The sequence below is a fragment of the Phoca vitulina genome, unplaced genomic scaffold (assembly GCF_004348235.1).
Source record: "Phoca vitulina isolate PV1807 unplaced genomic scaffold, GSC_HSeal_1.0 scaffold40, whole genome shotgun sequence".
Lineage (NCBI taxonomy): Eukaryota > Metazoa > Chordata > Mammalia > Carnivora > Phocidae > Phoca > Phoca vitulina.
Genome location: NW_022589743.1, coordinates 16,285,586 through 16,299,466, shown reverse-complemented (window position 1 = coordinate 16,299,466; position 13,881 = coordinate 16,285,586). Strand labels below are relative to the sequence as shown.

Sequence of the window (13,881 nt, the reverse complement as noted above, 5' to 3'; positions counted from 1 at the left end):
AAGCATTAGCAATCAGCATTAGTTGCTGGTTGTAGTAAGACCTTGATTAATAATAACATACAGTTATTTTAAATTTTGTACTTATTTCCAATTGAAGTTTCTCAAAAACAATTTAATGTTCAGTCTCCCTAAAACCTTGGGGGAACTGAGGCAGCTCAGCTTCTTAGGAAATCTAGTTTACCTCTCCACTTCCTCCTCTTTCCCTAAATGGGGTTCTCCATGCTACAGTTTCTCTTCAGAAAAAAGTCCTATTTATGGTCAGAGACATCCTATCTTGTCTTTTCTCTGAGATAGTACCCTACATAGGTTTTAAGTGACCAGAGTATTTTTTCCATATCATGTTAAGGTTGTACAATGTTCCCATCTGTAATTCTCCAAGTTAAGATCTTCCTCTTAGGTCCCGGGCTAGGGTGATGAGCCTTGGTTTTATTCTCCATGCACCTGTTTCTGAGACACCAGTGCCCTTTTGTCATCAAATCTGATGTCAGCATCTTGTTCTCTTATTTAAGGCAACACGTCTGCATGGTCAGGTACAGTCCTTGGGCCTTTCCTATCCACTTCCCATCAGAATACTACATAAATGAGGTGAATCTTTTATCTAGGCCACCTTTTTGATCCAGGAATCTCATCTCTGGGGGTTTATAAACATACCAAAGAAAGAAAAGGCTGTATGCCTATGTGCCTGGCTTAATTTCGATAGTGTAAAATTATAATCTGCTGGAATATTATGCTGTAAAAACCTTGAAATCTCAGGCAGACAATACTAAGCAGGCACTTCTCACATATGCATTTGTGAGCTGGGTTTTGGCTAACCTAGTCAGGATCGGTGGAACTTGGCTTCAGGCCGAGAGCTGAGTGCAAGCCCGTTTCACATCTGTCACTCATCAGTGTCTGGTGGGCTGCCTGAGACCTATCTTTGCATGGCAGGAACAGAAGCCCAAGAGAACAGTCATACTTCTGAAATGGTAAAGCGTCTGTGCACATCACAACTGACATTTTATCAGCCAAATAAGTCACATGGCCACGCCCACATCACGGGGTGGGGTGGGGATATCCTCCCGCTCTAATATTAGGAACTACAAAGAGTATAGCACGGAGAGTGATGAAGTATTGGGAACAATAATGCAATCTACAACAATGCTTTACAAAAAGGTTCAATGGAGAAAATGCACACAGGATATAAAATTGTGCAACTTGATCATTTTTTGTATATCAATGAAGAATGGAAATAAATAAGCAAAAATTAAAAAAAAGGTATGCCTGGATAACATAAGAACTTTTAATTTTGTCTTTGTCCATTTCTTAAACTTACACAATAGAATTGTATATCACCTTCTTTTTTAAAGTAAGTTTTAGATGCTTATAACGGTAAGTTATTTCATCAAACGAATTGTTTTATGCAGTATATTAAGAGTCTGTAGAAAAGTAGATTTCTAAGTCAATTATTCTCAGTCCCCACCAGTTCCAAATCTCAAACTCAAATCTAATGAACTTCCAGCAACATGGACCTTTAATTTTACCTCTTGCCTAAAAACAGTTTAAATTCCTTCATTCTCTTATTCTTCATTGTTTCAGTGCTGACTATTCTCCACACTGACCTCTTTGAAGGCTCCAAAATTAGATATCCACGTCAGTGAATAGAGGCATTGTCGCTAGCAGATTCCAATTTTCTGAAAGCAGCAAGTCCATTCAAGCAATAGTTACTGAGCACTTGCCACGTTTGAGGTACTGCGCTAGCAGCATTTGGGGAAATAAAGATGTATAAGTGACCATCCTTACTCTCAAGGTCTGATGGGAAGAGAAATATGTGTACACATCTATTTGAGGACAAAAAGAACAGACTTGGGCTCAATAGTTCTCAACCTGGTGGTATATTAGAATCATCTGTATGACTTTTAAAAAATATGGATGCTCAAGCCAATGCCCAGAGATGCTTATTTAATTGGTTGACTGGCCTGATCACTGGGTCTTTTGTTTGTTTGTTTGTTTTAAGTGGAGCCCAACACAGGGCTTGAAATGACGACCCTGAGATCCAGACCTTAGCTGAAATCAAGAGTCAGGTGCTCAATCCACTGCACAATCTGGGCCACCCCCACACCCCAGGTCACAGGGATTTTTTAAAGCCTCTGTGCCGCAGGGCAGATGATTTTAATGAGTAGCCAGGGTTGAGAACCACTGAGTTAGGCTTTCTACTTTAAGCCAAACTGAGCTATTGGAGGAGACTAAGAATTGATAGACTCTCCAATTCGATACATAAAACAATTCTTTTAAAAATGATTATTTCATCAAATTATATAATATATACATATCGTTTTAAAAAGTTGAATGGTAGTGAGGCTTATGACTAAAATATAGCAATTCCCTGTTTTCTTTCTTTTTTTTTTTTTAAAGATTTTATTTATTTATTTGACAGAGGGAGACACAGCGAAAGAGGGAACACAAGCAGGGGGGAGTGGGAGAGGGAGAAGCAGGCTTCCCGCTGAGCAGGGAGCCCGATACGGGGCTCGATCCCAGGACCCTGGGATCATGACCTGAGCCGAAGGCAGACGCTTAATGACTGAGCCACCCAGGCGCCCCTGTTTTCTATTCCCCTAATCCCTCTCCACTTTTGACTCTTTATTTTTAGAGAATTCACACATCTCCCATTATCCAAATGTTCATGCACTGGTATCTTACCTTCATCAGAAGCTAATTAATTGTTGAACTTTATTTCTCCCACCCAAAGTACCCCCAAAACCCCAAGGAAATGTACAAAGGAGGAAATGTCAAGTAACTGAAGCAGCAAGAGGCAGGGGAGAAGTTCTTCTGTTCAATCCATTCGCCGAGACAGCTGGCCAATAGGTTCAGACTGGCCCATCTGGTGGCCTGGGCAATTAAAAAGGCCACTAGGAATGCTTTTCCAAGCCCTGCCTGCTCTCTCACCCCTTGGAAAGCTGATAGGTTTTATCTGAAATTATAGCCAGAGGACTACTTCCACACTCTCTTTTGCATTCATGCCTCCCCAGTATCAATAAGGTTGTCCTAAACCTTTCCAGAATTAAAAACAATCTGGAAATCGGAGTATTTCCAAAGCAACGTAACAATCCTTACAGACAGGACAGCGAGATTGCGTTGAAGAGCACAGCATTGGCTTCGCTACTTGGGGAGCTGACTATAGAAAGGGAACTTTGATTTTTATTTCTATTTCCCATACATTGGAAAGAAGACGTGATAGGAAGGTATTGTGAAGATCTGACGATGCCAACAGCTACTTCTCTGGCACGGTTTAGAATGAGTTTGGCACTATCATCAGAAGTCTTTTAAGCCACAGAATGGCTGCAAAAGGGGAGACCAAATTTAAGGTAGGGGGTGGTGAAAGTTTACTTGAGGAGTTGGGCATTTGCACAAGGACTTGAATGGCAAGCAAGGATTTCAGCAGGTAGAGGGGCAGACAAGAGTTTGAAGGCTGAGAAGAGAGCACAGCCAGGAGCCAAGAGTGTGTACGGGGGTGGGGGTGGTGTAGGTGGTAGAGTTGCCTTCTGGGCTCCCTGGAAACTCAGAATTAGAGTAACATTAACACCAAATCATAACAGAAGAGCTCAAGGATGTGCAAAGGCCTCTTAGAGACAGACCACTTCCCAGGCCAGCAGCAGAGTATAAGCGGTTTGGAGCCTATGTGAATGTATCAACAGGTGGAGAATGAATGGGAGCAGAATGTGTGTGTGTGTGTGTTGGGAGGAGTGAGGAAGAAGGCTGGTGGTCAACCTGGAAACTTTAGAAACTAGGAGAGAAGAGAAATTTCAGCTGAGGCAGAGGATATGGAATACCTAGTCACCCTTAGCCTTCTAAATTTGCTTTATTTTGTAAACCTGACCTGTCTAGTTCTTGTGGTCGAAATATCCCTATTTTAGAGATGATCACAATAGTCTAACAATGCTTTGAGTCTTCATACATTTGAATGAGATTACCATCGCCGCAAAGCTATGCTTATATAATTTGGCCTCCTGTGTTACTATTGAATATACTGATTAGCAAAAGCTTCTGGCCCACCTATTACTACAATCCTCACTGTAAATTGGCAGAGTGAGATTTTCATCTGCGCATCGGTCTTTTGTGAGCTTGATTAGCATAAAGCCATCCCCAAGAGACTAAGCCATACTTAGCACAAAGAAATCAAGTTCTAGGCCCATAAAGCTTGAGACCCATAGCCAGTAGGAGGTGCTAACCAAGGTGTTGCCCTTGAGATACCCAAAGTTAGTAGCCTGGAGGTCATCCTACCTACCACTCCCAACATAGGCCAGCAAGGCTGGGGTGCCTTAGACATATTGGGAGAGGAGATAGAACAAAGGATGTGTTAGGGGAGTAAGTCAGGGCGTAGAATGGAAAGCCTTGGAAATTGGTTTGGCTTGAAGACTTTGGGGACTCACTGCAGATACATTGGCAGGGGATGTCACATACTCCGTTCTCTATTGAAGGAGAACCTCTGGTCCCTGAAAGATGGACTGGACTAGGAAAACCAGAGGCAGGGGACCAATCATCAGTCTGCTAGGACCGTACAGGGAAGAGGACAGTGACAGCACATAGAAGGGAAGGGTCACTCCCGAGAGACATTTCTGTGGTTCCGCGCCATACTTACTGTGCCTTGATCTCCTCACTGATAATACGTGAGAAGGTGCCTGGGAGAAGGGACTCTGCTCTTTCTGGCTGCCTGTATTGTTAAAATAATTTTCAGAAAGCTGCCCTCTTTTCATAGAGCAGGTAAAGATGTTTAATGGCTCGTGAGGCAAAGCAGAGCTTATGAGCTTCTTCTGACAGGGCGCATTCTGGACTAAGCCCAAATACAATATTCCTCTCCAGACCTGAAAACTGCTGAATACTGTCGAAAATGATGTGACTGCCCCAAACACCAGAGGCCTGGCTGAACGCAACCTTTGTTGCTCCATGGGCTTCAAATAATTCCATTGCTTTTAGTAGGGCAAGCTCGTAGCGTCCTCTGTCCTCCCCTTTCCTGCACAGAATTGCAATGTCTTTGGGCCGATAGCCACATTGGAACAGGTCGTGACACCTTTCTGCCACCCGTTTTACAATCTGTTCCATAGTCAGGTTAGTCTCTGTCTCACACACCCCAGGCAGGGCCAGGGCACACATTGCTTCCTCATAGGCAGCTTCCCTGAACAATGACAGTGTGTCTGGGGACATGCTGGAGGGCGGATTGGCTTTGATCCTCTTCATTTCTTCTTTCATGACCATTGCTATTTCTAGAGCACAGTGGATCCCATTGGTGATTGTCTTTCGAGGAAACTGAGCAGATGGAGGGGGGAGGCCATTAATATCTGCATGACGGACTTGGAAAGGGTCCAGAAAAATCCAGAGAATCCCACGATGAAGGTTTTCACTTCCAGCTCCCCTCACCTTTGGATGGGTGATGCTCCTGGCCTTCAAGTACCAGTCTCCATATTTGCTGCAGAAATTCTCAGTCTCATCCATCACTATATGCTTAATCTTTAGGAACTCCCCTTGTAAGAAGGTCTTCCGGGTCACAGCTTGACAGGTGGTTTGTTGGCTGTAAGGATGCCAGAGAGAATAAGGTTTCAGGCTTATTACATGTAAAGGAAATCTCAAAAATAATTTATGCCTGTTACTACCATTACTTAACTTTCTGTCCTTTTTAGAGCTGGAGAGCAGGTCCCTAGAGACATAATTTTATGTGCAAAAGAGGTATGAGCTAGTACAAATTCCTCTAAAGCAAGTCCTATTTCCCCCACTTACTTGTAAGTAGTAAAAGTTGCCTCTCTAGATTTTCGTAAGGAAAGCATCAGGAGGTTGCTGAGCTCTGTGACACGTCAAGAGGGTAACAGCTACTGGGCTATGGCTCTCTGGAACTGCTACTGTGTCTCCTTAGCTCAATTTTCGTTTAGAATATGTTTCAGCATATTAGAGGAGGCAAGAAATAACCATGTTTAATATATATATATATATAATAAATAGATATAAATTTATAAGTATATATAACCAAGTTTGTTAAAAAACTTATATATTTATACACCTTGGCTACATAACTTGGCTGTTTCTTGCCTCCTCTAATTTGGATCCAACTAATATCACTCATTCCTACAGATTTCCTGATTTTACATATACAGTCCTTGGGGTTTTACTCCCTATGCCTTGAATCACACCTACTCATGTTCTCTCCCAATTTAGACTGTGTGGACTTCTTGAAGAAAAGCACTGTTCTTAGCCCCCTTATCCTGGGCTTCAACAGATACTTGTTGAATCTGCCTTTTGACTGGGATATTTTTAAACTTACTGTAATGCATAGTCATTAGCACAGTTTATGAGATCCTCCACAATTTGGCATCTACCTCCTTTCCAACTTCATCACCTGCCACATTCCGCCCCCCGACCCCACTGGCCCAGTCAGACCCACCATTCTGATTCTCTCATGTGCCTTTGCATTTGCTGTGTGCCCTTTGCTTAAAAAGCCCTCATTTTATCCACTTCTACTGACTTCTTAAGAGTATGCCCAAGGATCTCCTTCCCTAGTAACTATTTATTGACCAACCTCCAGCCTAAGTTAAGATAAGCATATCTTTATTATCATACTAATTGCATAACACTCACATTGCTTATTTTTTTCTTTGTCTCCTTTATTAGGCTTTATGGCCGGGTCTTCAATATGTTTCTTACCCGCTAACACTAAATGTACACATTCTTAGCATAGAAGTGGTACCCAGAGAAGATTTATTGAATAAATAAGTAAACCAAACCAAAAATTAAAATGAGTTTGCCCTCATTTGTTGGATTGTATAACAGCCATTTCTTTTACTAAATTGAAAGGTGAAGATTTAAATCAGAGGCAGATTTGCATGTTTTCTGAAATTGTTGGTTCAGAAGAAGTCAAACGAATGAAAATATTTTATAAACAAAATCATATGGTATTTAAATTCAAGTTCCTGTTAGGTATCATGTCTAATGAACTAAAATACTCTATGACTTTAAAGCATTAAATATCAAGCAAAAAGTATATATAAAGCAAGATAAGTTTATTTCTTCTTTTCTTAAAGTGAAGGCCAGAGATTGTAGGGGAAAAAAGTGTTTCTAGTTAGAGAAACGTAAGGTGATGTATAGTTGGCTAATTTGTAATGAGATGTTTAAGCCCGGGCATTGCAAAGTACCCATTTATAGCTCAACTACCTGATCATTTGGAAATGTGTATACAGTTTGGGCTCTCACATTTATGCAGCTAAGACATTGCGAAGTCTTAAAACTAAAAACACAAATTAAACTTTTGTGATACTGGGGAAAAGACTAACTAAAAATATTTATTGTGTTGAGTTAGTGGAATTCTTACGTCACATAATCCTTTAAGGAGTCACTTTCACAAACATAAAGGATCTCTTTTGGTTTGCACTGGAACAAATCCTTAATTTTCTCCATGATCTTTATGGCCAGGGCTGTCTTCCTGGTTCCCGGAAAGCAGTGGATGAACAATTCTCGTGTCTCCTGAAGGCTCTCTGAAAGCAACTCACACTGTTCCTCTATGAGCAAGTTGAAAAATTCACAGCCCAGCCGGTCACTCAGAAGAGATTGAGAACACAGTGAGACTACGATAAAGGCCTGCAACAAATCTTCCACTTCATCCTTGGTGGCAAGCCTGTAGGATTGGGGGTAGTGCACGAGGATTTCACCAGGGCTATGCTGTGTGCTGGGCAGGTACATCAGCCTCGGGATAACACACACTTTCCCTGTGTAACCACCAACAGTTCCCAGTTTCTGCTTTAACTGATGAGCAGTATTTCGGGCATACTCAAGCCCTCCATTCCAACCAGGGTTTATTAAGATTGTATAGAGTACCAGGGGACTGTTCACTGCTATGAGGAGAGCATCACACAGGACATCCTGTTCTTTCCTTAAGCCAACATCACTAGCCCAGCTTCTAGAAAATATCACAATCCCCTGAGAACAAGGATATATCTGTGTCTTCATTAATTCCTTGAGTCCTTTATGATCTGAGAAGAGCTTCTTACAGAGGGATTCTGGTTTAAACTGTATCTCTTCCCATGTCACTGAAAATGCAAGAGATAGAAGTAACTAACTAAAATTTACAAAAGCATGTTGTAAGTATTCCTGCAACATCAGAGGAAGAAATGAATCTAGCCATGGAACTGCGGGTTTCCTTGGGTACAAAGAGAGCACCCCTCTTTATTTTGATGTAGTCCCAATAATTTGTTTTTGCTTTTGTCTCCCTTGCCTCAGGAGACATATCTAGAGAGATACAGTCATCATAAAACTGGGTATTTACCCGAAGAACACGAAAACACTAATAGGAAGAGATATAGGCACCCCTATGTTTATTGTAGCTTTACTTACAATAGCCAAACTATGGAAGCAGCCCAGGTGTCCACCGATAGATGAAGGGATAGAGAAGATGTGGTACATATATACAATGGAATATTGTTCGGCCATAAAAAAGAATGAAACCTTGCCATTTGCAATGACACGGATGGATCTAGAGAGCATAATGCTAAGAGAGAAAAGTCAGTCCAAGAAAGACAAATACATATGATTTCACTCATATGTGGAATTTAAGAAACAAAACAAATGAACAAAGGAGGAATAAAGACACAAACCGAAAAATGGACTCTTAACTATAAATAATCAGATGGTTATCAGAGAGGAGGTGGGCGGGGGGGGGGATGGATAAATTAGGTGAAGGGGATTAAGAGTACACTTATCTTGATGAGCACTGAGTAATATATGGAACTGCTGAATTACTGTATTGTATACCTGAAACTAATACAACATTGTATGTTAACTATAATGGAATTAAAATTAAAAATTAATATTTTCTTAAAAGAAAGTATTGCCTCTTCACAGGCCAGGACTCTGAAGTTCCCATTTCTGGCAGCTCTCGTAAGGGGAAGGCAACAGGGAGGAGTCTCCACAGAAAAGCCTGCTAGCACCCCCTCCTCAACTGGAAGTGGTCCCCTCCTGCGAGGAAGGTATTCCTTCCTGCTAAGGGTTTTTCTGTGTGTGTGTGTGAACCTGATGCTTTAGGGAGGTAAGAACTTGCCTTCAGAACATTGATTCTTTTTTTTTTTTTTTAAGATTTTATTTATTTATTTGAGAGAGCGAGAATGAGAGAGAGAGAGCATATGAGAGGGAGGAGGGTCAGAGGGAGAAGCAGACTCCCCGCTGAGCAGGAAGCCCGATGCGGGACTCGATCCCGGGACTCCAGGATCATGACCTGAGCCGAAGGCAGTCGCTTAACCAACTGAGCCACCCAGGCGCCCCCAGAACATTGATTCTTAACCTGTGGCAATTTTGCCCCCTAGGGGGGCCTATGGCAATGTCTGGAATATTTTTTGTCATAGCTGGAGAGGTGCTACGGGCATCTATAGTGAGTAGAGGGCAGGAATGCTGCTAAACATCCAACAGTTCACAGGGCAGCCCCTCTCAACAAAGAATTGTCCAGCTTGAATGTCAATAGTGCCCAGTTTGGGAAGCTCTGCTTTAGGAAAAGTCCAGGTGACCCCATGGCTCACCTCCTTCTCATTGGAAAGCCCAGGGGCAGTTCTCTTATGGTATAGACTTAAGGAATTTAGACTAAATTCTCTCAAATTTGGAGAACAAAAGCCATATGTGACTGGAAACCCCAAAGTACACAAAAATGTAATGTGGATACAACAACCGAGAAGCAAGGGTCATTATATTTATTATTTCAGGACCACTATGCTAAATCCTACATTTGACCTCCTCTAAGGAGAAAGCCTTGGACTAATTGCTACCAATTCCTCCCAACTTATTATCAATCAACTCTATGGCCAACGTGGGGCTCAAACTCACAACCCCGAGGTCAAGTCACAGGCCGTACCGACTGAGCCAGTTAGGTGCCCCGCAACTGAATTTTAGAAAATAGTCCCTTCAGCTGAAATCAAGAGGGAATACCTGGAAACAGACGTTGTTGTAGAGGCCCCTTCAATTCCAGGACTTTCATGGGAGATGATGGGCTTCCCAGTGCTGATGGAGCTGGTACACTCATGGGAAAGCTGAAGTCGGTGGCCAAACTGGAAGTTGCTAAGCAAATACATGCAAGTTGTTTCAGAGAAAAAAGAGGAAAGGCTTAGAGTGGGCAAGGGGGGCAGAATCAGAAAAAGTTAAGCACAGTATTTTTTTATATTGTTATAGTGTGTTTAAGCCCCCATTCAAGGTTTAGATGGAACAGAAAGTGGCAGGATCTCTAGTTTGGGGTGTGTGTATATGAGAAAAGTAAACTCCAATTGAGGACAGGAGGATGATCCAGCAAAATCACTCAAGTCTTGATCCCAGCTTCATTTATCAAATTTGAAACATATTGACTGTGAAGGCAAACTGATAAGCTTTGTTCAGCCTGTAAGTCCTTTACGGATTGATTAGAAATCACCAGGGCTGATTCCAGCCAGACTGCAAGGGAAGTGAAACCGCTAGGAGTCGACCTCCCCCACCCCCACCCCTGCCCAGCATCTCCTTTTTGCATTGTTTTTTTCCCCCACTTGGTGGTGCCCCAAGCCCACTGGTTAAGGGTGTTAGCTCCTAATGTTACAGGAACCATTCAAGTTTGTCAACAAGCTTCCCTCAAAAGAATTAGTGGAGTCATCCTTAAACAGTGTTTCTCTCAAACACCATTTTTAGAGTGACACTGTCGGTGCATGTTTTTGACTAGGGATATCAGCCTGCAAAATTCTTTCAACAGGCAGTTACCGTGAATAAAAGGGAACTTTCACTAACTCGTGGCTGATGGGAAAACTTTCCCAAAGTGGACTAACACCCAAGCATTTCTTGACCTCAGAGAGTTCATATTCTGAGTCTTTGGAACTGAAAAGACATATTTTTTTAAGATTTGATTTTAAAGTAATCCCTGCACCCAACGTGGGGCTTGAACTCACGACCCCAAGATCAAGAGTTGCACGCTCCACCGACTGAGCCACCCAGGCACCCTGGAACTGAAAATATTTTTTAAAAAAAACCCTGTAATGGGAGAATATTTATAAGCAAAATAGCTTTATCTGCTTCAACTAAAATACCTGACAGAACAGCCACAGAGGACACAGAAGGGGCTCCTCCCTGCAGAGGGGATCACGACTTCCCTTCTGTTTTACCTGACTGAACACCCAGCATCATGGCCACCCAGTGCTCCGCCGTCAGCCTTGTGACAGAATTGTCCCTCATGATCCAGGAATCCGGGGTCTCTGAGAATACAACACAGCAGAAGGGCTCTACTTGAACCACGCACACGTAGCCGTACAGGACATCTTTCTGGTACACATTCAAGATTTTGGTAGTGAAATGCACCTGTGGCTTCTCACAGCAGAAGTGGAATGTTGGCAACTTTTCTATACAGTTTTCTATTTCTTTTTTCAGCAAGTCAGGGTTCACTTTTTCTTTCTTACATCCAAACACTTCTTTGCTCTTATCATCGACCCCAAAAATGAGGTATCCCCCGAGGGTGTTGGCAAATGCAGAAACATAATGAGGCAGCATTTCTTTAATCCGGGGGACAATCTTTTTGGTGGTGAACCTTTTAAACTCCACATGGGTTGACTCGGTAAAATTGAGTTTCTCCTTATACGTGAGCTTGTCCTTTTGAAACAACTCTGAGGCAGAAATCCTCATGTCTTCCTCTTCCTGAATGTCTCTGTCGGGAACTTTCTGAGAACTCAGCTCCTTCACCCCCAATCTCCCTCTTTGGGCTCTAGACTGCTTCTCTCTGAGGAGCTCCAGAGCACTGCCAGCATTCAGGTTGACCGTGGAGGTCACAGCTCTCTGGTAGAGATTGGAGTGCAAGCTGCAAATCCGGAGGGGGAGGCTGAAAACATCTGGGCTCCAGGACTTCACAAAAATCAGGAGATTGTGCCCCTGCTGCACGTAGTCAAGGTATTTCTGTGAACCGGAAGGAAGGAGCTTTTGGAAAGAAGTTTCCAGATCCTGTCCCAGCCCGTGGCATCGGTAACTGTAGGTTTTATCATCAATCTCTGCTTTGATCACACCCCCTCCAGAGTTTAACAGGGCACACGTGGCCTGGATGATTTTCTTATTCTCGGTTCTTTTCAGATAGCTATTGGTCATCTTCTTCCTGTTCTCTTCTCCAAAATTCACCCTGCCCACGTGTACAACTGTCTCGGGGTAGAGCATTTCCATGTCAGTCTGGAGGCCGGCCATCCTAGCAGCCGCTCTGTGCTCCAAATGGTAACAGAAGGAGGTTCCAGTAAATAACCTGGACAGAAACGTGGTTTCTACATTAACAAGAATCCCAGAGATTACAATATTTTCTTCGAAGTCATAAATTATTGGAGATACACTTCAGCATTGGAGATAATCTTTGATATTACCATTCTCTAACAACTTTGCCAAGACCCCGAGCCTTTCCAGCATGAACAGGCATAGATGAGGATGAATGCTTAATATTTTGCCATCATGGAAAAGTTACATTGCTGAAGTTTTGAGTCGTTTTTTATTTAAAATCAGAAAGTGGCAACAGTGAGCCCAGATCTAAAGGGCATAGGTTGGCATGGGAGCCAAAGCAAGTTATTAGAGAATACGCAGAAACAGAGGTTGAAACCAGAAGATGCTCCTATTTATAATTCAAAGAGGAAAGGAAGGAAGGCAATAGAGAACTAAGGGAAGATAGTCCTGGGGTATATGGGAGGTAGAAGATCTTGCTATAAAAACAAACATAAAACTTGGTTTTCCTTATGCCCTATTTTATACAATTAAAAAATTTTACTCCTGAAAGAACGTCTATTGATACCAAATGCAGAAATCAGTGTGGCTCCTCAACGCTTCTTTATATATATATATATATTTTTTTTTTTTTTAAGATTTTATTTATTTATTTGACAGAGAGAGACATATCGAGAGAGGGAACACAAGCAGGGGGAGTGGGAGAGGGAGAAGCAGGCTTCCTGCTGAGCAGGGAGCCCGATGCGGGGCTCGATCCCAGGACCCTGGGATCATGACCTGAGCTGAAGGCAGACATTTAACCGACTGAGCCACCCAGGCGCCCTCCTCAATGCTTCTTCTAAAAATACATTTCTTCATACACAGTGCGAGGTAGGGGCAGGAGTTTTCTTTCCCTCCTCAATAGTTCTGCCCTGTGCCGTGGGAACCTCTAAGGCTTAGAAGAGAACTGAGACTTTGGGACATAGTCATTAAACTGTGGTCAATCTCCTTTTTGCTTCACAGACCAGAGATCAGCCACCCAAATTGAAATCAGGGCTCTGCAGCAAATGTTTCAGAAACAACCCTGTGAGCTTTTGTTAATTGCAAAACAAAATATTTACTAACCCAAATCAAAATTCTTCCTCTAGGAAAAGAGAGCCATTTCTTCTGTTGATTTTTGCCAAGCAGAGGCCATGTGGGTGTTGTTTGTACCCAACAAGGGGAAAAAAGCAGGCATCCCACAGGATGGCTACCCTCCTCTGCCATTAGTTTGCTCTTGGTTGCCTTCTCACTCCTCCAGGCAAACCAGAATCAACATGATGAATTGTTTTTTCATACAGGAGCATCTTCTCTAGGTAAATGTAAAAGTATGGCTCTTAGAGAAATTTCTGATAACATTCGATTGATATAATAAGATCACAGAAGTGTTGGAAGGAGCTGTAAAGATCTTCTGGCCTAACCATTTATCTGATTCTCTTTTTAAAAATTATTTAAAGTAATTTCTATACTCAACATAGGGCTTGAACTCATGACCCCGAGATTAAGAGTCACACACTCCTCTGACTGAGCCAGCCAGCTGCCCCCATTTGTCTGATTCTTAAGTCCTCTCTAGAATATTCCCAACTCCCAACAAATTGCTTTCCAGCAACTGCTTGAACACCTCCAGCAACCAGTAACTCAGTACTTCTCAAATTAGACCCTTCT

At 42.5% G+C, this 13,881-nt stretch overlaps 2 protein-coding genes across 2 annotated transcripts in view; both read right to left on the bottom strand.

The window, feature by feature from the left end:
- SLFN12 (schlafen family member 12) overlaps positions 1 to 7,425 on the bottom strand; it is a 71,509-nt gene extending 64,084 nt beyond the window's left edge. The window contains exon 1 of the mRNA XM_032429250.1: positions 7,331 to 7,425. The gene's annotated coding sequence lies outside the window, so the exon portion shown is untranslated. The remainder of the gene's footprint in view (positions 1 to 7,330) is intronic.
- On the bottom strand, positions 4,708 to 12,177 carry SLFN14 (schlafen family member 14). The gene is made up of 4 exons (XM_032428854.1): positions 11,118 to 12,177; positions 9,928 to 10,056; positions 7,331 to 8,045; positions 4,708 to 5,542 (listed from the first exon to the last, which is right to left on the bottom strand). Exons 1-4 carry the CDS (start codon positions 12,175 to 12,177, stop codon positions 4,708 to 4,710), a joined length of 2,739 nt encoding a protein of 912 aa, XP_032284745.1.
- Between the last annotated feature and the right edge of the window lie 1,704 nt (positions 12,178 to 13,881).

Coding starts and splice junctions, on each gene's coding strand:
- SLFN14 (XM_032428854.1), bottom strand. CDS start 12,177: ATGGCCGGCCTCCAGACTGACATGGAAATGCTCTACCCCGAGACAGTT. Junction 8,046..9,927: donor ACAACAACGTCTGTTTCCAG/GTATTCCCTCTT, acceptor TTGCATTTTCAG/TGACATGGGAAGAGATACAG. Junction 5,543..7,330: donor TCCTTAAAGGATTATGTGAC/GTAAGAATTCCA, acceptor GCATCCTTACAG/CCAACAAACCACCTGTCAAG.